General features: G+C 56.3%; 1 protein-coding gene across 3 annotated transcripts; it reads left to right on the forward strand.

The window, feature by feature from the left end:
• Positions 1-2,597: 2,597 nt before the first annotated feature.
• LIPE (lipase E, hormone sensitive type) lies at positions 2,598-18,464 on the forward strand. Of its 3 annotated transcripts, none has more exons than XM_055311972.1 (10): positions 2,598-2,849; positions 9,547-10,082; positions 12,282-12,372; positions 12,488-12,633; positions 12,860-13,045; positions 13,194-13,488; positions 14,504-14,731; positions 14,951-15,127; positions 17,183-17,607; positions 17,814-18,464. In XM_055311972.1, exons 1-10 carry the CDS (start codon positions 2,732-2,734, stop codon positions 18,033-18,035), a joined length of 2,424 nt encoding a protein of 807 aa, XP_055167947.1. In that variant the 5' UTR covers positions 2,598-2,731; the 3' UTR covers positions 18,036-18,464. The 3 variants fall into 3 exon arrangements, with proteins under 3 accessions (XP_055167947.1, XP_055167946.1, XP_055167948.1); XM_055311971.1 differs by lacking the exon at positions 2,598-2,849 and adding an exon at positions 8,140-8,289; XM_055311973.1 differs by lacking the exon at positions 2,598-2,849 and adding an exon at positions 8,214-8,615.
• The last annotated feature ends 6,500 nt before the right edge of the window (positions 18,465-24,964 follow it).

The following is a 24,964-nucleotide window of genomic DNA, read 5'->3' on the forward strand; positions in this document are numbered from 1 at the left end:
ACTCAACAGGAGCTCACTCTGCAGCAAAGACCCCTCACTCAGCAGGAGCCTCTTGCCCAACATGAAGCTGAATCCCAGCAGGAACCTAGCACCCACCAAAATTCAGCTTTGCAGAAGGAACTTCCTGCCCCACAGGAGCCTGCACCACAGCAATCACCTCCCATCCACCAGGTGCCATTTTCTCCACAGGAAGTTGCCTCACAGCAGACACCTGGGTCAAGAAAAGAGCCTGAAACTCAATGGGAACCAGAACTGAGAGAGGCAAAGGTTGCCCAGCCAGGACCTGGCCCAGAGCAGAAACCTCCAGCTAAGCAAAAAGCTGGAACAACACCTCCAATCCAGCCTAGACCCAAGATTAGATCACCTGCTCAGATTGAATCTATATCCCAAGAGAGAATGGGACATTCAGACCCTAAAGCCCAGCAAACAGATCCAGCTCAAGGAGCCAAATCCCAGCAAAGATCGCCGATCGAATGGGGATTTCTATCAAAACTGCACCAGCTATCCACACAGGGGCCAGCTTCAGAGTGGAGGACATTGTTTGAGTGGGTCACGGATTCTGACTCAGAATCAGATCTGAGGTCTCCATTAAAGAGCAATTCACCAGCCAAGAGGAGTGGAACAGTTGCCCAGGGAATGAAGCTGGCCTCCAAGGGGAAACATGAAGTGGCATTAGGACACAGTGGGACAACGGCACACGGGAAGAAAACTGGCAGCCAGAGTCAAAGACGCTACAGGGACACAGGTGAGTCTGAGGCCAGAGGAATGGGAGCCTCCCAGGGACAGTCATTTATTCAGTCGGGAGGAGGTAAGGACCACCAGTGCGTCAGGCTGGCTCAGGGGATCCCTCAATGTTCTTCCAGACAAAGATCAACAGCTTCATTTGATAGATGAGGAAGCTGAGGCATGGACACGTCAAGGCCCTTGCAGGAGGTGGGGCAGATATAGGGACTGGCACTTCTTCCCCTGCACCGGGCTGCCTCTCCACTGGGAATTTGGGGGAAATCAGACAGAAACAGGACAGGGCTCTGGGTTAGGGAAGGGGCCAGGAAATGGAGAAGCTGTCCCCCCACCCAACGCCAGTATTCACCCATCAGTCCCCAAACTCAGCCCTGCGGCACCCTCTGCCTTAGGCACCGGCCACCTGGTGCTGCACATACACCCTTACCCTCTCGGCGTTTCCATCCCCACTAGGTGGAAAATCCAGGTCTCAGCCAGTGACCCTTGAGCTCTCCAGGTCCCCCGGGGTGGGCAGGGACACGCTTCTCTGCCAGGCCGCCCCTCAGAGGAGCCCCGGTCCAGCCAGCACCGGTGGCCTGGGGGTTGTGTTCTCAGGAACGGCAGCGTAGGAGAGGGGCTGCGGGGTCTGCCAATGTCCCGGGCAGGGCGGAGGCTGGGCCAAGGGAGATCTGCCGGGAGCAGCATCGGAGCGGCCGGCCCCTGGACCCCGCTGGCCGCCAGGGATGCCCTCTCCTCTGACGCAGGCAATGGTGTCCCTGGGGGGATGGGGGGAGGCGGGGGCAGGCTCCAGCTCCACGGCGCTCAGGCAGAAGCGGGCACGGAATGCGGGGCTACTGCCGAAGCAGCCTGAGAGGAGGCAAGGCAGCCCCAATCCAGAAGCAGAGGGCTCCCGCACAGCCGTGGAGTCCGAAGGGCCGGCAACGGCGGCCTTGGCCCGGAGGCCAGTCCCTCTCCGAAGGGCTGGGCCATCTCTCAGGGCCGACCAGACTAACGAGGTCTCAGGGTCAGGGCTCCTCGTGCGCTTCAGGAGGGAAGGCGGGAGGGCAGGATGGAAAGGGAGGGCCCGAGGTCGGCTATCTCTGCCAATGAAGACGAAGAGCTGTTTCTCCAGGCTCCTGAACCCAGTCTTAAGGGACGCCCTCCCCACACCGCCGCGGCGGGCCCGGCCGCCACTCCCACGCTCTGTCGGCGGTTGACTGAGTGCGCATGCGCGAGCCTCGAGCCTCTCCCGTTTCCCGCCTTTTCCCAGGCACCCGCCGGCACTCTACGGTAACTCGCTCTCGGCTGGCGGAGCCTTGGCTTCGGGCCAGTGCGCAGGCGCCGGGCCTTCTCCTTCCCCCGCCCTTCCATTCTCTGAGAGACGGGCCAGGCAGAGCAAGGAACCCCCGAGAAAGCGAGCAATAATAGGACGCAGAGGTCGGGGGAAGAAGACGGGGCTTCCTTCTCCAACGGCTCGCAGGCGGAGCCCCGCCTCCAGCGCTGTCGCCCCTCCCCGGCTTTGAATTGCCGGAGGACCTGGCCCGCCTCGCCCCCCCCCCCCCAGGCGGAGGCTCAGAGGCGCCCCGCTTTCCCCTCCAGCAGGCGGGCCGGGTCGCGTTCTAGGGGATCCCTACTTGGGAAGGTGAGTGGGAAAGCGAGGCTGAGAGCCAGCACGTAAGAAGATCGAGGCTTCCCTTCTGGCGTGACCCCCGCGGGACTCCCCACGAGTCCTGTCCGAAGGACACTTTTCGCCGCCTCCAGGGCTGCATTTTCGTTAGTCACGGGCCCTTTAAAGAGAGTAAGGAGGCGGGGCCAGGCTTGAGGCCCCGGGGCTTGGGGGCGGGACCCGGCAGTGGAGAGCGTCCCGGATTGCTCAAGGGGCGGGACCCAGAGAGGAGCAAGCCCAGGATTGGCTGGCAGGGGGCCCGATGGCAGTGTGCGGCGAGGATTGGCCATCCGGGCGGGGCCTGGCGACTGGAATCGGCCCCCGCGTGGGGACGGCGGAGAATTGATGGAGTCTGTCTGGGGAACCGGGGCAGCCAGGGCCGACGGGGCCCTGGCCTCGAAGAGGGCCAAAGAGGACTCCAAGAGCCGTAGCCGCCGGCGGTGGCGAAAAAGCAAAACCAAAGGTGAGCGCGCGGGGGCCGGCAGCAAAACGGAAGGAACCTTGGACATCCTGCGGAGAACTGGGGACGAGTGGACTGACCCACTGCCACGAGAAGTGGGGGAGCCCGTGGGCTGGCCCATTGCCGCCCTGCGAGGGGGTGCGGGGCTGATGCACTGTGAGAATGGGTGATGTGAGAGTGGAATATTCCCCTCAGCATAGAGACCACCGTTCGCCGCCGTGCCGACTTGGGAAGAGTGGCCTGAATGCAAGTCTCCTAGACTAGGGTTCCCGGGCAGGCTTCGTGCTCAATGTGTGACCCTGGGGTCAATTCCTGGCCTCAGTTGTTTCCTACCAGCCCCGGTTTTCAGGTCCCTGGTGCTCATGAGAGGATAACGGAGAGGTTTAGAAACTGTTGCTCAAGGAGGAAGTTTAGAGGACATTCACTGTCAGAGAAAGGTAGGAGGAAGGGTGCCTCGTAGTGGGAAATGCCCCAGTATGGCTCAAAACAGTCCACCGTCCCATCCTTCATTCGATCCATGCATCCATTCCTTGTCAGCCACCTGCTTAGCCCAGCACCACTGGAGCCTAACTTCCTGACCCCCACTCTTTTTAGGACGAGGGGGCCCTGGGTAGGCTTCAGACTACCACACCTTCCCTACGGCAAAGAAGAGAGGGCTGTCAACTGGGTTCCTAAGGTGTCACATTATTTACAGATCTCAGCAAGCTGGAGAAAGACAGACCCACAGATGCTGCAAGCCTCAGGCAGGGGCACACGTTAAGTTCTCCTTAGGTTATGGGTATTTGTGAAGCCAAGGGAGGACCTATGGGAAGTTCAGGTGAAGGAAAGAAACCGAGGTAGCCCCCCAGGCCCTAGAGACATCAGGCCCATTGTTCTCTCTGCTTTAGGCAACATCATCAGCCAAAGATAGAACTAGAGTTGGCTACACACAAGCATGTGTGTGTGTGCACACACGCAGGCGCAGACAGGCTCAGAGCTCAGACTGGGACCTGAGGGCATTCACTGTCATACTGCCAGACACAGCCTCAGAAGCAGGACAGCATGCCCAGAGGCAGTACAGACCAAAGTTAAGAATGTGGCCATTGGGGGCCTAGTTCCTGGGTCATAAACTGGCACATTGGGCAACAGGTTTCTTCTTTCCCTGTCTGAACTTTCTGAGCTGTAAAAGGGGCACAATGATAAGACTCCCTGACTTGTGGTGGTGTTGTAAGGTTTGAATGAGTGTAGCATATTTGGCACTGGCACACAGCCTGCCTGCATGAGGGGTAGAGGTTATTATTACTGTTACTCCCCATTAGAGAGCGAGTTCCCTAAGCCGGGGACTGCATCTGCCTTGTTTATCCCACATTTTCATAGCCTGATATACCAGGCATAGAGGCACTCAAATATTTATTGAATTAGTAAGTGAAGGAATGTATGAACTGTAACACTGGGATAATAATAATCGTGCTGCCCTTAGGGTTGTCATGAGGAATCAGAATCCTCTTGGGTGGGGTGCCTTGCACGGGGCTGAGCCAGTCCTACCCACAAACCCATGGGCCCACCTACTCACAAAGGCTCATTCCAGTAAGCTCTGAGATTCACCTGTCATTTCCTGAGGCTCAGGAAGGATGCCACACCTCAGCAGAGTGAATCAGACCTTGCCCCTCCCCTGAGGGCATCCAGGCTGGCTGGAGCTGTCCCTAGTCATCAATTTGATCTTGCCAGTAACCGATGACTCTAGTGTCATTATGATCACCCCATTTCCGAGATGATAATGCTGAGGCTCTGAGGGAGCAAGGTCACCTGAGCTTCCTTACCTGGCCAGTGAGGGCAGAGAGATGGCCAACCCAGCCTCCTGAGGGCAGGGTGTGTGAACTCAAAACTGCTCTGTGCCCCAACCTTAATTATGAACCCAGAAAGCTCCAGTCATACAGATTCATTCAGCAGACATTCACTGAATATTTACTTGAGTCAGGCCTGGACTCTATGTGGTGAGGACAGACTCACATTTGACCTGGGGACACAGACATCAATCAAATAATCCACAAATCAGATATAATTATAAACTGGCAAATACAATAGGGAAAGTCCTGAGAAAAATGTAAGAGGTAGGCTTCCCAGGAAGGTGACATTGGGCCCAAGGATGAGCAAGTGTTGACTACTGGGCAAGGGGGCAGGGAGGCGAAGGGGACAGTGTGGGCAGAGACCTTGAGCCCCAAGGAAGTGGCTCATTATAGCACAGAGGGAGCTCAGCAAGGGAGGGGAGGGCGAGGGGGGCTGGGTGGCAGGGAGCCCAGATAGCACCTGGTTTAGGAGGCCATGTCCAGGATTTGGGGCTTTATCCTGAGAGCAAGGGTGGGGGTGTTGCAGGGTTAGGAGTATGTGACCGGATTGAAAGTTCTAGAAAAATCCTTTAGCTGCTATGCAGAAAAGAGATTGAAGGGGGCCAAATCAGAAACACAGAAGGACTTGTTACAGTCATCTAGATGTGGGGTCAGTGGAGGTGGGAGAAAAGCCAGATTCCAGAAGTTTCTGTGGGGGCAGAGGGGAAGAACTTTATGATGCATTGAATGGGAGTGGGAAGTGGCCACACACACACACACACACACACACACACACACGACCACAGTGCACACAAACGGGAGTATATATGTCCATACACATACAAACACATGCCCGTGCAATCTCACAGGGCAAGGAAAACACACAGATACACTCAGGCCAAGAAGCACAGGCCATGACACATACGTACAAACATGCCTTCAAGCAGACCGAGAAATAGACAAAAGCACAGACTGGGAAAAAATGTCAACACACCCACCCACAAACATCCCGGCCGGCAAACACAAGGCATGACATGCACCCACATATGTATATCTGTGTGAGCCTCAAAGACACTCACACCTGACCACCCAGAGAGCTGCCAGTTTAGACATGATGGCGAGGAGACACACACACACACACACTCTGCAGAAACGCTGCAGGGACCAGCTGAGCCATCCCTGCCGGCCCTGTGACTGTGGGCAGTCCCATCCTCCTCTGCCTCTCACTTTTCTCTTCTGCCAAAGGGGTGATGATGATGATGATGACTGTCCCCATGATGAAATGAGTTACTTCCCGTGAAGCCCGTACAGAACAGTGCCTGGCCTTGGCCCACAGGGTCGTTAGAGCAGTGTTTGCTTTTTTTTAGGCAGACACACTCAGGGCGCCGGCTACACTCACTGTCCCCAACCCAGCAGCTGCCTGGCAGGCTCCCAGGCCTCAGACCTGGCCCTTCCTCCTCCATCCTCCCGGAGTTTCCTTCCCTACCACCCTTCTCACCTCTGCTCAGTCCTCAGGGGCCAGAATCCAGGCTGGATCCAGCTGCCCTGTGGCTCTTTAGGGTAAAGGGCTGGCACCAGGCAACAGGACCCCTTGGCCCCACCTCTACTCCACTTGTTGCCCACGGGCCTTGTGCGCCTGCCTCTGCCCCAGTGCCCTCTGCCTGAGATTCTTGGCAAGCTTCTGGCAACTTCAACATCCCTCTGGTCTCCACCCAACGGCCCCCATGGACCTGCCTAGAACAGGGCAAAAGGCAGGGCCTGGAATCCTGAAGGCCTCGGATTCAGCCTTTCCTCACTGCTGCTCACCCAGGCCCATCCAGGCTCCCCCGGCCACCAAGCTTAGCGCCGTCTCCACAGGCCTCTGTCTGTTCATGAGGGTGGTCCTCTCCCAGGCTCCCATTCACCTGCTTCTGCCCCCACTCTGACTCTTTACTCTTCCTTTCCATCATCAAATATTTGCTAAGCACTACTATGTGCCAGACCCTGTGATGAGCCCTGCGGCCACCCCCTGCCCTAGGGGTCATGATAATCAAAGACGAGAAACAGGGACGCCTGGGTGGCTCAGTCGGTTAAACGTCCAACTCTTGGTTTCCGCTCAGGTCCTGATCTCAGGGTCTTGAGGTTGAGCCCCACATTGGGCTCCCTGCTCAGAACAGAGTCTACTGGAGATGCTTTCACCCTCTCCTTCTTCCCCTCCTGCTTATTCTCTCTCTCTCTCTCTCTCTCTCAAATAAATAAATAAATAAATAAATAAATAAATAAATAAATAAATAATTTTTAAAAGATTTTATGTATGTATTCATGAGAGACACAGAGAGAGAGAGGCAGAGACACAGGCAGAGGGAGAAGCAGGCTCCATGCAGGGAGCCTGATGTGGGACTTGATCCCAGGACTCCAGGACTATGCCCTGAGCCAAAGGCAGATGCTCAGGGGTCCCTAAATAATAAATTAAAAAAAAAAAAAAAAAAGAGGAGAGACAGGATTCACCCATAGCCAAGCCAATGACACTGAGGTCTCAGGGCCTCTCATTCATGCAGACCCCTTCCAAAGCCTTGTCCCTAAGTTTGTATTTGTGATCTTATATCTTTTTTCCTAAAGAGCTCTACCTCTACACATATAAGCTTCACAGCTCCATGAAGTCTGGTTCTGTCCCAGGGAACGGGGAGGGGGGACAAACAAACATGTAAACAAATGCATATAATTACAAGTGTGTAAAATTCTAGGAAGAGACACAAGTATGAAAAAAAAAAGAGACACAAGTATGATGGCAGAAAGTAATGATAGGCGTATGTATCTTAGGTGGGGAGGAGTAGTTAAGGAAGGCCTCTTTGAGGAGGTGACAGGCTGAGCCCTGAAGGGTGAGAAGGAGCTGGCCAGGCAGGAAACATGTGGAATAACATAGGTAAAGTATTTCTTGGAGCTTCAGTTTCCCATATGTGAGGCAAGGATGACAGTCACAGCAGGATGGCCTGTGAAGTGTAAGTGGCAGGTGCCCAGTATGGGAACACCACACAGTAGGACCTGTGGCTCAGAACCCCCAGCTGAGCTTGGCACCACCCTTAATCGGCCTTTGTCCTCTTGGGAGGGACAGGCAGGGCTGGCTACCCTCTCTCTCCCCCCAGCAGCTGGGGCCGGCTGTGCCAGGGCCAGCCTGGGGGCCCAGGAGCTGAGATCACTGGGCCTAGGGAGAGGGAGTTGCAGCAGGACTGGGTGAGCAGGGACAGTGTGTTCAGAACTGAGGGTGAGGTTCCTGGCTGCTAAGGGAGAAGAGGGTTGGCAAGCTAGATGCCAGATGCCTCAGGTTCTGATTGTTGAGGAGGGAGTTGAATGCCTGGACTCCTAGACCCAAGGGAGGAAGGGGCTGGGGCCCAGACTCCTGGGTTCTAAGGCAGAGGAGCCTGGGACAAGGACTGTCATTGGAGCGGGAACCGGCAGAGGGGGCTGGGAGTTGGGCTCGCTGCTCTGTTTATAGCACATGGTTTCCGTGTCCTTTCTGGCTGGGAGGTGGAGCCGGGTGGCCACACACTGGGCAGGCTCTGTCCCTCCCCCTGGTTTATCGTCCCAGGACTCTACTGGCACTAGCCACACTGCGCAGCCTGCAGCTCAGCCTAGGGGAGCTCAGAAGAGGTCTGGGAGGGGTGAGTGCACTGTCTGCTGAGAGACAGGAATGGCCACGCTATAAAACCCAGGGCCTGGAAGGGAGACACCTTCTGGGAAACGAGGCAGTAGCCAGGCAAGGTCCTGAGTGGGCTTCAGGAGGAAAGAGTCTCCAGAGCACAGAGCGCCATCTCCACCAAAGGGGTGCAAGAGTGGCTTGTCCAGGACCTGGGTGACAGTACAGGGATCCTGGAGGGACACACCAGGGACCCTGAAGTGCGGGAAGTCGGACCTAGTCCAGAGCAAGCCTTTGAGGGCCATAGCTAAAGGTGCAGCCTCCAGAGCCCTCGGAGCGAGGGAGACCAGCGTAAGTAATGGCTCTGGACCCAGAGATCTGGGTTTGAATTCTGCACTTCCGCTTTCAATGCAAGCTTTAGCTCCTTACTGAACAGCCCTGAGTCTCAGTTTCTCCTGTAAAATGGGGATGCTACCGGTAATAATTGAAATGTGAACAGAAGCAGTCTGGTTCTCAGGGTTAGCAAGCACTAAATGAGCAAACACACAGAAAGTTCTTAGCGCAGGTCTGGCACAGAGTGAGCTCAAGGCTAATGGCAGGGATGAGGACAGCTGGCCCGTGCAATCCAAACCAAGTGGAGAGGCCTGAAGGCCAGGGGATCCAGCTGAGGAGTGGTGGAACCAAGTTTTGGGGATCCCACAGAGGAGCAGGGAAGCAGCCAGAACTTAGGGGGGTGGTTCCACAGTCAGATATGAGGGACCAGGAGGGGGCAGGAGTGACTCCTCAGTTTTAAGTAAGTCTAGAATTACAAACTGGGATCAGGGAGAGTTGGGCTTGAGACCGGGGTCCTAGGACACCACCAGGTTGATGGGAATGGATGGGCTATGGGCTGAGCTCTCCCAAATACTGGTGGAGGCGAAGAGCCTGTGGATGACGCCTGGGGCCTGAGAAGGAGGTAGGATGGGGGCCTGAACTGGGTCCTGAGAGAGGGCATCGGGTAGGGTTCCACACCTCTCAGAATCTCTGAATCCTGGGCCCCAGGAGAATAAGTGGAGATGGATACCTGAATTATTGGGTAATTCTGGAAGGAAGCAGAGAGTTGGATAGACTTCTGGGTTGTACGTGAAGCAAGGAGTTAGGAAACCAGTAAGCGTCCCACACAGGAGCCGGCAAAGAAAAGAGGGGTCTGGGGCCTGGACTCTTGGGTCTGAAAAAGGAAGATCCTTTTCAGGGGCACCCTTGGTCCACTCCTGCCTAATAGGGGCTCCCCACTTGCCCGCAGCCTCGCAGCTCACACAAAACATGGACCTGCGCACAATGACACAGTCGCTGGTGACTCTGGCAGAAGACAACATGGCCTTCTTCTCAAGCCAGGGCCCTGGGGAGACCGCACGACGACTGTCCGGCGTCTTTGCGGGTATTCGGGAGCAGGCGCTGGGGCTGGAGCCAGCCCTGGGCCGCCTGCTGAGCGTGGCGCACCTCTTCGACCTGGACGCAGAGACGCCGGCCAATGGGTACCGCAGCCTGGTGCACACAGCCCGCTGCTGCCTGGCACACCTGCTACACAAATCCCGCTACGTGGCCTCCAATCGCCGGAGCATCTTCTTCCGCACCAGCCACAACCTGGCGGAACTTGAGGCCTACCTGGTCGCCCTCACCCAGCTCCGTGCCCTAGCCTACTACGCCCAGCGCCTGCTGGCCACCAACCGGCCTGGGGGGCTCTTCTTCGAGGGCGACGAGGGGCTCATTGCTGAATTCCTGCGCGAGTATGTCACTCTGCACAAGGGCTGCTTCTACGGTCGCTGTCTGGGCTTCCAGGTAAGCCCCCCGCCCCCCTCCTCCCGGCCAACAGTGAAGGCACGTGGTGGACCCCGACCTGTCCCGACAGCATCACTGAATAACCACAGTGATCAGTATCACCAAACTTCAGAAAGAGTAGATTCAAGAAAGGAGAAGCGGTCTAGGGCTCAGACGGCTGCACCGGGGGTCTCAAACCTGTGGCCCCTGGGTCGATTCTACTTTGTAATAAGAAATCTTTAACTTGGTAGCTCTTTCCGCCAGGATCCCCACTGCTCCCTTCCATCCTACACTCAGGGGAGAGTCGTTTACCCTTTGCCATGACCTGTCTGGCCCCTGAAATCATTTGAGACCCCTTAGGAGGGGAGTATTTTCTCAAAGACCCATTTATAAGAGCACACCCCATCTAGTCATCCACACTGAAGGCGTGGGCAGGATGGAGGGTGCCACCGCCACTTTACAGAGGCTCAAGGGGCTCAGGCCACAGCTGCTCAGCTAGAGCCCAGTCGGCCTGGGCTTTCTTCTGGCTCACCTAAAGAACTGTAGAATCAGGGTTTTCAGGCCACAGAAAAGGCCAAGGAGCACTTCTGAGTTGGTGAGAGCAAGGAAGACCTAGCAGTGGCCCCTCTCCTCCCAGACTCAGGGCCCTGGCTGCCGGGTGCAGGTCTTCCACCCTCTGCCCATCCTAACCACCCCCAGGGGGTAACTGCTCACCTTAGCACTGAGAGGAAAGCAGCCTGGGAGCCTTTGGACTCAAAGTAGTTAAGGATCTCAGAACTGGGGGGAGGGGGGGGTCCTTGGACTCAGAGCAGAGGCCGAACTTGTTCCTGTGTGAGGTCAGTGCTGGGTCACCCAGGCCCCAGCCACATCAGGGAACCCCCGCAAGAGTATCTGGACCTGCGTGACACCGCAACCGTTCAGATCCTCTCTGGGCCTCCCCATCCCCACTCCAGGTGAGCTTGACAGTTTCTCAGCCTTCATCCCACCTCACCTTTCCACACTTCCCCACAGAGCAACCTGTCCTCACCAACCCAGCCTGGGAACTTCCCTTCACCTGAGCTGACCCCACAAATATTGATCAGCCCAGCTGGGCCAGCTGGCTCCTCCCTGTGTCTGGGCCATGACCTTAGAGTCACGGGAGAGAGATCCTGGGGCCAGAGAAGCCAGCATTCCGGTCAAAATGGCCAGGCACCGCTGTGCTCTCTGGCCCACTGGGCCCCTGGCCAGGGGCAAGGGCATGCTGGATAGCTATTCTCTGAGGGCCCAGCTGCTATGCTGCCAGACAGCCCCTGCCCCCAAAACGTCAGCTCCCATAGGCAGAAGCCTCTGGTATGTGGCTCCAGCTCAGCCCCCTACTCTACACCCCCCCCCCCAATTCAAGCCTCCTACTGAGCACACAGTTAGGATATATAGGCCTGTTGTGGAGTGAACAAAGCTGGCCCTTGCCCAGCTTCCTGTGTTTTTTTTTTCCCCTCTGATCTGGTCTCCCTATTGTCTTTTCTTAGCCTGCTGAGCTCCTCTCTCAGACATAGTCTCCCCTTTCGCTGTCTTTCTGCCTCAAGATCTCTGGCCCTGTCCATCTCTAACCATCTCCTGTCTGTCTTCCTGCTGCCCAGGAACTGGTCCCCATCCGTCTGCCTGGCCTCGTCTCTGTCCTCACTGACTTTCAGGAAATCCCTGCACCTTCCTCCCAGCCTTCTATGGCTCCACCAACATCTGGAATAATATATCCAAATGCCTCAGGCCTTGCGAGAGCTCCCTCTGCTTCTCTGACCTTGGCTGCTGCCCCTTCCCCTGGCTCAGTGCTCCAGCCACACGTTATTCCCGCCAAGCACAGGCTGCCTCAGAGCCTTTGCACTTGCCATGTCCTCTGCAGGGAGCAGCCTTCCCTCCCTTCATCTGGACCCCTCCTCCAGTGCTCCCCAGATAACCATCTAAGCAGCCTGACCCGAGTTGCCAGTCTATGTCCCTTCCAATACTGTTTTTCCAAAGCATTGGTCATGAAGCATCATATAACATATGCCTTTATTTGCTTATTGTTGGTCTCCCCTTTGACATCAGCTCCCCGAAGGTGCCTAGAGCAATGCCTGGCACATGGCAGGAGCTCACTAAGTGTTTGTGAATGACCATGTCTCCTCCCAAAGCACGTCTCTGCCCCTCATTCCTGCCTGCCTCCAGTCCCTCCTGGGCAGTGGGTGACCTAGCAGCATCTCTCCACAGTTCACACCAGCCATCCGGCCATTCCTGCAGACTATCTCCATCGGGCTGGTGTCCTTCGGGGAGCACTATAAGCGCAATGAAACAGGCCTTGGTGAGTCCTGGCCAGGTCCTGCCTGTGGCCTCACCTCCTTTCCTGTCCCTCCTCCTCCTCTGATTCCCACCCCCTCCACCCCGCTGGGCTCCCTGACATCCCTCCCAACCCCTAGGTGTGACCGCCAGCTCCCTCTTCACCAGCGGCCGGTTTGCCATTGACCCAGAGCTGCGTGGGGCTGAGTTTGAGCGGATCATACAGAACCTAGATGTGCACTTCTGGAAAGCCTTCTGGAATATCACCGAGATTGAGGTGCTGTCGGTAAGCATGGGGCCTGACGAAGGTCCTACCTGTTACAAGATGGGCACACAGAAGACCCAGAGACCCAGCCCAGCCCAATCAGGCATCCGCAGGGCTCCAGGCCCAGGGACAGCCTGTGATGGCAAAGAAGGGATAAGGGTGGGGAGGAGGGCGGGGAAGGAGAGGAGGCTTGAGGGCAACCCCTGCAAGCAGCTCCTCCCAGCATCCCTCTGTTCCTTCCCACCAGTCTCTAGCAAACATGGCATCAGCCACCGTGAGAGTAAGCCGCCTGCTCAGTCTGCCACCAGAGGCCTTTGAAATGCCATTGACTGCTGACCCCAAGCTCACAGTCACCATCTCACCTCCACTGGCCCACAGTGGCCCGGGGCCGGTCCTTGTCAGGCTCATCTCCTATGACCTGCGTGAAGGACAGGTAGGAGACAGCCCTCCCACAGGTGCCCTCCCACCTCCCACCACTTACACCTGCCCCCCAATCCTGTCTCTCTGAGCACATCCCCTTGGTGGGGTGAGCCTGTCAGGCTGCCCCGGCCTCACCCATACCCTCCTCCCTCACCCCCCAGGACAGTGAGGAGCTCAGCAGCCTGGTGAAGTCCGAGGGGCCCCGGAGCCTGGAGCTGCGGCCGCGCCCGCAGCAGGCACCCCGCTCACAGTCCCTGGTGGTGCACATCCATGGTGGTGGCTTTGTGGCCCAGACCTCCAAATCCCATGAGCCCTACCTCAAGAGCTGGGCCCAGGAGCTGGGTGTCCCCATCGTCTCCATCGACTACTCCCTGGCCCCTGAGGCCCCCTTCCCCCGCGCGCTGGAGGAGTGCTTCTACGCTTACTGCTGGGCTGTCAAGCACTGTGCCCTCCTCGGTGAGCCCCCGCCCCTCACTGTCACCCACTCCCTGCTCCAGCCCCAGCCCACTTCAGCCCCCACCCCGGGACTGCAAGGGGGATGAGCCATGTATTCCCTCATGCCTTGGCCTTGCGCCGCTAGGGCCTGCCCTCCCATCTCCTACCACCCAGCGCTGCCATCTGTTCACCCCCTCTTGCTCCACTGCTCCCCAGATCTTCTGTCCCAACCACCTCCTTCTTCTGCTTCCTGCTCCCCAACTCTAGCCCTGATGCCCCATCCCCCCATCTCTTCAGCAGCTCTGACCTTTTGTTTCTCCTCCTTTTTCCACCCTCTTGTCCGGCACCGCCAGCCTCCTGGCCCACGCCCCAGCTCATTCTTTCAGCTCCTCTGACCTCCTGCTCCTCTTTTTTTTTTTTAATCTAGATTTTATTTATTTGAAAGAGAGAGAGACAGAGATAGCAGCAGAAAGCACAAGCAGGGAGGAGAGGGACAAGCAGGTTCCACGCTGAGCAGGGAGCCTGACATGGGGCTGGATCCCAGGACCCTGGGATCATGACCTGACCCAAAGCCAGACGATTAACTGACTGAACCACCCAGGTGCCCCTGACCCCCTGCTTCTGACCTCTTCAGAGGCAAAGGGCAAAGTGGCAAGGCGGCACAGGGCAAGGCACAGGCCACATCCCTGGGGCACAGGGATGTGGCTCTTTCGCATGGTCAGCTGAACCCTGCCCTTCCATCCCCAGGCCTCAGCTGCCCCTGAAATGGGCCCTGGTTTCCCCTCTCCCACCACCTGTCCCCCTAAGCTTCTGACCTCCAACCTTCCCAGAGCTTCCTAATCTCCACATCCTCAGTAGGCTTGATCCCCTTTACCATTGTCCCCCAAGCCCCTCCCTCAGTTTGCCATCTCTAAAATTGCAGTTGGCTAGACCTTGGGCTTGGGGGGCCCCCATACCCCACCTCTGAGAGTCCAGCGCTCCTGGCTCAGAGCTTGAGTTCCTCCCTGCGAGGCTGATCAAGCCCCCTCCAACCCAGGCTCGACAGGGGAACGGGTATGCCTCGCAGGAGACAGCGCAGGTGGGAACCTCTGCTTCACCGTGTCCCTTCGGGCAGCAGCCTATGGGGTGCGGGTGCCAGATGGCATCATGGCAGCTTACCCGGCTACGATGCTACAATCTACCGCCTCACCCTCCCGCCTTCTGAGCCTCATGGACCCACTGCTGCCCCTCAGCGTGCTCACCAAATGTGTCAGCGCCTATGCTGGTAAGGCCAGCACACACAGAACTGGGGGCCCGGGGGAGGCTTGGGTGCTTGAGTCCTGCAGGGACGGGGCTAGAGCCCAGGCCTCTGGGACTCAGGAAAGGAAATCTGAGACTCCTTGTCCCTACTGAAGCCATCAGAGCTTCTTGGGTCCCCAGGGGCACAGATGCCTGAAGTTTCGGGTATTGAGCTGGGCCTCAGCCCTCCACATATATTCCACAGGTGGAGAGACAGAGGACCGCTCTGACTCAGACCAGAAGGCACTGGGCATGATGGGGCTGGTGCGGCGGGACACGGCCCTGCTCTTCCGAGACCTCCGCCTGGGTGCCTCCTCATGGCTCCACTCATTCTTGGACCTGAGTGGGCACAAGTCCCATACGAATTCAGTGCCCACGGCAGGTGAGTGAAGCCCCTCCCCTCACACACCCATTCCAGGTAGACAGCAGGGAGGGCCTGGTGCACCTGAAGTCTGGGTGAAGAAAGGGACTGTGCCCTGGGGTGCTCATGGGAGCAGAGATCACCTGGCTCTAACCCCTTATTTATCCCCAGCAACTTCGGCACAGCCTTGATTTTCCACAATGCCCCTCATCCCAGAATTTCCAGGACTTCCAATCCACCAGGTCATCTCAGAACTCCCAGAACTATACGAGTTAACCTTCCAAACAGCCCATCCCACAAAAAGAGTGTAGAAATAACTCAGAAGGCCTATGACATGTGCCGATTTTCAATCCCAAGAATGCCACTCAAATCCAGCCCTCCCAGATTCTTTCCAGACTTTTAACATGGGGGGAACACCCTACTCTGGGGCTGGCCTAGGAACCTGGACTTACAGAGATCAGAAGATTGGATAGACCTTGGTCAGTGGAAGAGGTTCCCAGCCTGGGGCAGGTGGCAGGATCCTCATGCAGCCAAAAACCACTAACAGCCAGGGATCTATTATTTTTCCCACCATTTTTTAAAAACATTTTAATGATTTTAAAGTATAGCCAACTCATTTTCTATCTCCAGCAAAGCAACAGTATTTTCTGAATAATAGTGCATGTTCAAAAGTAGGTACCATTCCTATTCAGAAAATTATTCCAACTGAATGTTTTACTTTAACTTTTTTAATTTTAGGGTATTCAAATGGATGCAAATAAATACAAAAACAATCAAAAGGGATTTGAACCATGGGCCACTGAACACTGGAGCTTTCCTTATACAGGTTAGAGGTGACAAGTGTAGCTCCTAGAGGCACATGGGCCAGTCTAGCAACTTGCTGTAGTAGAAGTTCCCTGGTTGCCAGGTGACAGGGGCCAGGTACATATCTGTGAGCCTTCTTTGCTCCTCCATGAAATGAGTACAGTAAGAGTACCTCCCTCATGAGGTTGTTGTAATGATTTCATGCAGCTATTTGTGCCAAGCACCCAGCACAAACCTGACACAGAGTAGGTGCTCCTAAGCAGATGCTGGCACCCTGACAGGCTGTGCCCTGTGACTCCGGTCAGTGGTTCTCTTCCAGTGACCCTCTGGGTCACAGAGCACTTACACAGTTGTTCTCATATTGTCTTGCATCTTACCTTCGTGGATTTATAAAGATAAGTTAAAAAAAAAAAGTGAAAAAGGCAGGGTCCTGGCCCTCGTGGTAAGCATCATGGATCTGATAAAATTAATGGAGCTGAGACCAAAATGAGCGTTCCATGTGGGTCAAGGCGCATCTTTAGCATCATTGAAGTGATAACAATATGCCAGATCACTCAAAGGGAAGGGATAAAACCCAAGAACACGAAGGAACTGTGGGGAGATCTATGTGGCTGCAGGTGTGGGATCCCTGAGGACTGAACAGGCTCCCTAGACTGTCTTTAGCTCCCCACGAACCTGGCCTTGTTTCAAGCTGTGTGGGCTTGCTCACCCCTCCACTTGGATCTGTTCACACCCTCTGTATTGAGTGGCCCTAACAGGTTGGCTACCCGTCACTGCGAGGCAGCCAGAATGTAATGTTACTAGGCACCATAAAACATGATAGCAAAAAAACAAAAAACAAAAAAAAAACATGATAGCATGTGACTTCCCAGGGGGCAGCAGTACTGCATCCCACCCAGTCCTACATTTCCTATGAGGTAAGGACTATTTTTATCCCCTCTTTGTACAGAGGAGGAAACTAAGGCTCCCAGAGGTAAACTGACTTACATTTAACCCTCCCAGTGACCACACACACACCCTTCCACCTCCACCGCCAGGTGACTCCTCCTACCTCCCCCTTGGAGTTGTAGCCTGGGGCACTTGGGGCTCCCCTCCCCTCCCCAAGGATGGATTCTGGGGGAACACTCTGCCTCCAGAGCCCTAGGACACAGCTCCTCCTGCAGAGGCCACTGCCCTTCCCATGACCTTTCTTGCCAGCCACCCTCACACCAGCCCACAGAGCCAGGCTGATCTGTGGCCCAGCCTGGCCACCTGACCCTGCTCCTCTTGCAGAGCCGGTGCGTCGCAGCGTGTCTGAGGCAGCCCTGGCCCAGCCTGAGGGCCTGCTGGGCACGGACTCCCTCAAGAGCCTGACACTCCATGACCTGAGCCTAAAGGGCAGCTCTGACACATCAGAGACCCCTGAGCTGTCGCTGTCTGCGGAGACACTGGGCTCCTCCACACCCTCCAACGTCAACTTCTTAGTTGGCCCAGAGGAGGCCCCGGAAGAAGCCGCCAAGACGCAGGAGGAGTTGAGCACCAAGGACAGAGGCTGTGGCGCGCGAGCCGCTTTCCCTGAGGGTTTCCACCCCAGGCGCTCCAGCCAGGGCTCCACTTGGATGCCCGTCTGCTCCTCGCCCATTGTCAAGAACCCCTTCATGTCGCCGCTGCTGGCGTCTGACAGCATGCTACAGAGCCTGCCGCCCGTGCACATTGTGGTGAGCGCCTGGGTGGGGCGGCCCCGGGCGGGGAGGGGGGGGCACGCAGGTGCCACCGGGAGGAATGACCCACAAGGGGAGGGCTGGGGGCACAGGGGGGGCGCTGGGGGCACATCGGGGAAGGGGAAAGAGGCGGGATGGTGGGTTTGGGGCGGGGGAGAGGCTGGGCAGAGGCTCATTCTCCGCCTCGCCGCCCCATCCCGCAGGCGTGCGCGCTGGACCCCATGCTGGACGACTCGGTCATGTTCGCGCGGCGGCTGCGCGGCCTGGGCAAGCCGGTGACGCTGCGCGTGGTGGAGGACCTGCCGCACGGCTTCCTGAGCCTGGCGGCGCTGTGCCGGGAGACGCGACACGCCGCCGCGCTGTGCGTGGAGCGCATCCGTCTCGTCCTCACCCAGCCCGCCGCGCCCTCCTCACCGCCCCTCTGAGCCCCAAGCCCGAGCCGCGCCGCGCGGGGGATGGGGCTGCGGGGGGCGGCACTAAAGGCCTCTTGTTCCCTCCGAGCCGGCCTCCGTGATGAATGCGCCCCGGGGTGGGCGGCGGGACCCCCGCGAGGGGCTCCCGGCCCATGCGGCCCCTCCCTCGGGCCGGGCGGGAGGGGCAGACTGTGCCTTATGGTGGGGGGGGCGGGGATGGTCGCCGGGTGGGCGGGGGGCGGGGCGGCGCCGAGAGCCCAGACCCCGGCCTGGGGGGAGGGGGCGCACACCGACCAGTCTCCGAGACAGCTGGAGCTGCACTCCACCATTGCCTTCTGCTGCTGCTGCTGCTGCTGCTGTGACCGCCGCGGGGTCGGGGGCCTGGCCCTACCCGGCAAGTCAGTTGTTTTGTTCCTTTGTAAATAAAAGTATTTAATTAGTTTGGTCTCTTGCAAATAGGGACGGGTGTCGTCCACCAGGGGGCAGCATCAGACTCTGCTGCTGGGATCCGAGAAACCCGGCCGGCCGGTAGAAAGCTGGGAGCCCAACTTCTGGGTCTTGAGCAGGGAGGGGGCTGCGGCCCCAGATTCTTGGATACAGAGCGATTGGACTCCACTCCTAACACAGACCGCCTCCCCTTCAGACAATCCAGGTGACTACCAGAGGGCCCTGGGTTCTCAGCTATTTCCCTTTACAGACCCAGCCCCAGCACCCACCCCCCCAAAAAACCCAAACTCCCTAGGGAACTGCAGCAAATATAACAGGAAACCAGAAGCAAAGCTGGTCACCCCAAATACTGGAAGCCCAAGCTCTGCCCAGCTGTGACAGTCAGTCCCTCAACCAAGACTCTGCGGCTCTTGCCCTTTTGTAGACCTGGGTTTGGAGCAGAGATGATTTTTTATCCAGGGCCTGCCCTCAAGGGACTCAGGGAGCGTGGGCAGAGCGGCTGAGACACAGCCAGTCACAGTCCCCCCAGGCTCCATCTGTGGTAATCAAGGAGGGCTTCAAAGTGGAGGTGATCTGAGCTTGACCTTAAAGGATAAGCAGAAGTTTGCCAGGCAGAAGAAACATGCAAAGTTGTGAGAGCCAGTGGGCAGTTAAAGCCTCCACCTGGCCAAGAGGTCAGGTGTAAAGTGGGAAGCGGCCTGAGGGGCCTGGAGCAGTCAGCAAGAGCAGATCCTGAAGGGCCTGGAGTACAATCTGGACTGTAATGAGAACAGTGGGAGCCACAGAGGAGCTTTGAACAGGAGAGGGCCAGGATCAGCTAAGGTCCTGAAAGGGCCTGCTGGGACACTGGGGAATAGACCAGAAAGGGCAAGACTAGAGGTAGAGGAAGCCAAGGAGGCTGGGGACAGGGAAGACAGGCCTGAGCTGGGGCACAGGCTGTGAGTTTAGGGAATAGGAGTAGGAGCCATAACTGAGGTTGAAGAGGACTCCTTGAGGGCAGAGCAGATGTTACAGGAGAGCAAGGGGGTGAAGGGGGCACTCGGGCCTAGCCACAGAAGCATGTAGACAGTGAGCTGTGTCTTTACTGGGAAGAGGCTCTGGTGTGTACAAGGTAGGTGTTGGGGTTCTGAGAGCTGTTTTGCACATGGAGAGATCAAAAGGTCTCTGCGAGACAATCCAGGGGGACATCTGGGAGGCAGCAGGGGGCAGGAGAGCAGGCTGGGTGCTCACTTCTGGCTGAGGGACCAGAACCTTTCCAGGAAGAGTAGACAGGTGGGATGAGCCAAGGGCCAGGACAGAGAGAGCCGTGAGGACGACAGCCCCCAGTAAAAGGATGGACAGTAAAAGGGGAGTCAGTCCTGGAAGGTTCTAAGGAGCAGCCAGAGAGGGAGGAAACTAACCATGAAACAAGAAAGATGTAAGTAGAAGGGATTTCAGGTGGGAGGGCGTGGTCTGGGTCAGATGAGGATGGAAATGTTATCCTCACCAGGGAGCAGGTGGGACCGACCTTGGTGACCTTGTCCAGAGCCATTGCAGGGCCATGGCATGTGGGCAGCCAGGCATGGAGGGCTGAGGAGGGAGAGGAAGGTAAGAGATTTAGCCAATGGGTAGCACAAGTGTTCAGCTGTAAAAGGGATGAGAAATAATGCAAGGGAGCTTGGTGTGTGTGTGTGTGTGTGTGTGTGTGTGTGTGTGTGTGTGTGTGTGTGTGTGTCTGTGTTTAGAGGTGATAGAACATGTTTTAATGCTGCCAGGAAAGGAGGGGGAAGAGGGAGAGGCTGAAGATGCAGAAGCACAAGAAAAGTCTCCTGAGGGGCTAGGGACAGAGGGACCCTCATCTCAGAGGCCCTCTTTCACCCAGCAAGTGACTTCAGAGCCAGGGCTGTGATGGGGGACGGAACCATGGCCCAGAACTGTCCCTGAAGGTCCTGTTGCCCCTGAGAGCTCATAGGACCCTTTGTTCATCTCTCCCAAAACAGTCATCCACCCACCAACCTGCCTCTTATTTCCTGTCCCCATCTCAGGGACGGCTCTTCTACCCCTGTACCCCAGGCCAGAACTCTGGGTCTTGTCCTGGACAGCCCCTCGTCCCAAAGCCCATCAAGCCCCATATCCTGTTGTTTCGGCCTCCTGAACCCTCTGCATTATTCCCTCGGTCTCTGTCCTAACCCAGGCTTCATCTTCTCCTGCCTGTATCCCTGCCCAAGCCACCTTCTGGGCCACTGGCATCCAGTCTCACTTCTCCAGTTCTGGCTCCAGCTCTGACCTGGCTCCCCACTACCACCCTACCCCAGGACAAAGTCCAAGATGCCAAGGCTGCCCTTGTGCACTTCTTCATCCTCTTCCAGCCTTACAGTTACCCCATCACAACATGGACGTGACCGGCCTCCTTCTTGGGCACCTACACACAGTAATACTTTGCTTGTGCTGAAACACCCTCCCACGTACTCATCTCCTTTGCTTGGCACCTCCTGCCCCTCCAGGATCCGGTCCCAATGTCCCCTCCTCTGGAAGCCCTTCCCTGTCCCAGCAAAGCCAAGAGAAGGGTCTCCTGGAGAGACTCACCCCTGCCCATCAACGTGTCTGTCCTCCCGTCTGACCCGGGATCCTCGAGGGCAGGGCCTCGATCTGACTCATCTCGGTCACCACCGTCGCCCGGCACAAGGCCTGGCACACTGGAAGCCTCGGGAAACGTTTAAGTAATAAGTGTCTGGGTGTGCGACGAGCGAGCGAGTGAGTGGCAAGAGAAGGAAGTGGGAAAGCCAGTGAGTGGGAGAGACAATGAGGCCAAGCGAGACTGAACGGATGGGTGTGCAGGCCGGGAAGGGGCAGAGAGAATGAGGCTCGGGGCGAGAGGCTTGGAACGGAGAGATGGGTGTCTGGGACTCAGTTTCTCCATCAAAGCAAACGCGCGGTCTCCCGGGCTCAGCGGCCCCGTCCGCCTCCAGCCCCACCAAGCCTCGCCGTTTTCCCTCCGAACTATCTCCAGAATCCCAGTACGGGGCGTGCTGGAAAGGCCTTACCCACTGGTCCCGCGGAACCCGTTTCCCGCACGAGCAGCTCCAGCCTCTGCAGTGCGCCGCGGGAGTCCCACCCCGCAGGTGCCCCGCCTATTGGCTGGCTGGCGGAGACTGGCGTCTTCCAGAGCCAATCGCTGCCCGACATAGGCCGTGGGCTCCGCCTACCGGGGAACCTGCTCCTATTGGTCAGGGCGGTAGGAGGCGGAGCGTCTATTGGCTGGAAGATAGTGATTGACGTAATGGGTGGCTTATCCCAGCTAGCCGCCGGAGGACCGTGTCACGCCCGCCTCTGGAAATACGCGGAGCGCTGCGGGCGGAGGGCGTGGTGGGCTGCGCGGGGTCCGGAGAGTGGCCGCTGGCCTCATCCCTGGGTCTTGAGGGAAGATGGGGACCTGAGAAGTCCAGACTCCTTGGTCCCGAGGGAGGAGGGACAGAGGAACCTAGACTTCAGGGTCCCAGGAGCATCTGAATGGTTGGATCCTGAGGGAGGTGGGAACTGGAAACCCTGAAAGGTCCGCGTGTAGGGACAGGGACACCCAAGAGTCACTGCCCTGGCCAAGGATGACAGATTTGAGGCTTAAGATTTTATGGGATTGGAGCCAGGCCTTGTCCCCGAGCAAGGGTTCTGGGTCCCGAGGTGGGGCTTAGAAACAGAGATGAAGAGGCAGCGGCTGAAGGGGAAGGTCTGGCCTCCATGTGCCCTTTCCACCTCCCCTAAAAGGGAAGCCAGGGTGCTGCCTGCCAAGGGCACCCAGAGCGGGAGGAGACTTGAAACTCTCACGGAGACAAAGAGAAAAACATTGATACCAAGAGAGATTAAAATATTGAAAACAATAATTAAAATAGAGCTCTCTTGTATGGCGTGTACTCCGGCCCCGGTTCTACGCAAAAGCATTTTACATAATTATCGCGTGTCTTCCTCATTACAGTTCTAAGAGATCAGATTATTATTATTTTAATATCCATTTTACAAGTAAGAAAACTGACGCCCAGTGAGGAAGGATCAGATGCAGATGTAAAGAGACAGGAGAGACACAAAACACAGATGGAGATAAAGAGATAAAGACAGGCCCAGAGAGATAAGAAAAGACAGACGGCAAAAGGAGACAGACGGCTGCAAGGGGGGACTCCTGGGTGGGGTGGGGAGGCCTAGGATTCTTGTGTCCTGGCATTGGAAGGACCCAGGACTCAGACTTTCAGGTGTCTCCTCTCCGGATCCTTAAAGACCAGACTCATCCAACCCTTCTCACTGTGGGCGTTGGACCTAGTTGGGGCCAAAAATAGTGATTAGGAGGGGGCAGGTGTGTCATTATCCTATTAGGAGATGATAAGAAAGTGATTCATGGGGGTGCCCCCAGCCCAGAGGGACCTTCCCCCCATGGCTTCTGTTCTTTCATCTGGACAGATAAGGCCTCAGGAAGGACTGGGGAGGGGCAGGGTCCTCTCTCTGTCCCTCTCTACCGCTGCGTCTCCATCACTCAAAACTGGCACTAAGCCCCACAGTGGAGACGAACAGGCCCCCCTGGGCCTGCTTTCCTGGTAGGTCTTCCTCTCTCTGGGTCTCTCTTCTTTCCCCCAAACCTTGAAGCAATGCCCACCAGAGGTCCTGACCCATCGCAGGAGCTCAGCAAATGCTTAGTGAGTGGATAGACAAACTCTCTGGGCAGTTCCTCCTCTGTCTCCATCCTGACCATCTCTCCATGTCCCCATCATGTTTCTCAGCCTCTCCTTGGCCTCACCCATCTCCTCCCACCTTCCCTTTCACACAGATGTTTCTTTCGAGGCCACTGTTCCTCCACCCCCAATAGGAAGAAACTGAGTATTTGGGGCACCTGGCTGGCTCAGTCGGTGAGCATCCGACTCTTGATTTCAGCTCTGGTCATAATCTTGGAGTCCTGGGATCCAGCCCTGTGATGGGCTCAGCACTCAGCGGAGAGTCTCCTTGAGATTTTCTCCATCTCCTTCTGTCCCTCTCCCCCCAAAGTAAATAAATAAATCTTGAAGAAGGAGGAGGAGGGGGAGGGGGAGAAGAAGAAAAAGATGAAACTGAGGCTCATTTTGGAAGGAGTCACCTTCCCAGGGTCACCTGTGGGACATGTAAGGAGTAGCTGAGAGGGGTTCTCAAGACCCCAAATACAGACACACCCCTGGCACCTCAGAGTCAGAAATGCAAGATCACACCAAACACGTGCCCTCAATACCTGCTTAGTGCGATCCTCATTTGCACCCACACAGAGAATCACATGCACCACTCGCAGTCACCTACAAACACAAATATAAACACAAGCACACAATCACACAATCAGCCTCACAGAAACACACAGCACACACAGAAATATCCTATTTCATATGCAAAACAGATACCCCAGGTATGCAATTACACACCCAGCCACCAGCAGGCCACTCATTCATCCCTACCAGGACTGCGAGCAGAAACGAGCAGACTTGGTTTCATTCACGACTGAATCTCCAGCAACTAGAACAGCACCTTGCCAACATTATTGGCATAAACATAAAATGTTTGCTATGTGCCAGGCACAATTCTAAGCACTTCACATGAATTAACTCATCTGATCCTCTCAACCACCATGTTGTTGTTATTTGCAACAACTCATTTTGCAGATGGACAAACTGAGGTCCAGGCAAGCTTCATGATTTGCCGAAGTTATCACAGCCAGGAATGGGCTGCAGAATTTGAATTCAGGGGGCGCTTGGGTGGCTCAGTCAGTTAAGCATCTGCCTTCAGCTCAGGTCACGATCTCAGGTCCTGAGATTGAGCCCTGTGTCAGGCTCCCTACTCAGGAAACAGTCTGTTTCTTCCTTTCCTTCTGTGTGTTCCACCCTTGCTCTCAAATAAAAATAAATAAAATCTTAAAAAAAAAAAAGGAATTTGGATTCAGGCTTTCTGGCTCTAGAATCCATCACACAAGGCTACACTATTCAATAAAACACTCCTGGGCAGCCCAGGTGGCTCAGCGGTTTAGTGCCGCCTTCGACCCGGGGCGTGATCCTGGAGACCCAGGATCGAGTCCCACGTCAGGCTCCCTGCATAGAGCCTGCTTCTCCCTCTGCCTGTGTCTCTGCGTCTCTCTCTCTCTCTCCTCTCTGTGTATTCTCATGAATAAATAAATAAAATCTTAAAAAAAAAATAAAACACTCCTGACCTAATCCAATCAGAATTATAGAACCATGACAACTGGCCACACCTGAACCAGATGCAGAGTAGGTTAAAAAAAAAAAAATTTACATGCACAGTAGGGAGAATCACAGAAAGGCCATACAGACACACAAATTATAAAAGACCCCCTCATGTGTCATCATGTGTCATCCCCCAGAACACAAAGAGACATCGTGACAACCCCTACAAAGACACACAACACCCAGAGAGAGGCACACACCATACGCACACACCACATGCAGAGACACAACACACCCAAACCCAGACACAGTGTCCCACCCAGAACTCCACTGAGC

This window comes from Nyctereutes procyonoides, unplaced genomic scaffold (assembly GCF_905146905.1).
Source record: "Nyctereutes procyonoides isolate TBG_1078 unplaced genomic scaffold, NYPRO_anot_genome, whole genome shotgun sequence".
Taxonomy (NCBI): Eukaryota; Metazoa; Chordata; class Mammalia; order Carnivora; family Canidae; genus Nyctereutes; species Nyctereutes procyonoides.

Bases quoted from the DNA above. Each gene is read 5' to 3' on its own strand.
- LIPE (XM_055311972.1), top strand. From the start codon at position 2,732: ATGGAGTCTGTCTGGGGAACCGGGGCAGCCAGGGCCGACGGGGCCCTG. The intron at 14,732-14,950 runs GTAAGGCCAGCA...TATATTCCACAG, and splicing joins ATGTGTCAGCGCCTATGCTG to GTGGAGAGACAGAGGACCGC. The intron at 17,608-17,813 runs GTGAGCGCCTGG...CCCATCCCGCAG, and splicing joins TGCCGCCCGTGCACATTGTG to GCGTGCGCGCTGGACCCCAT.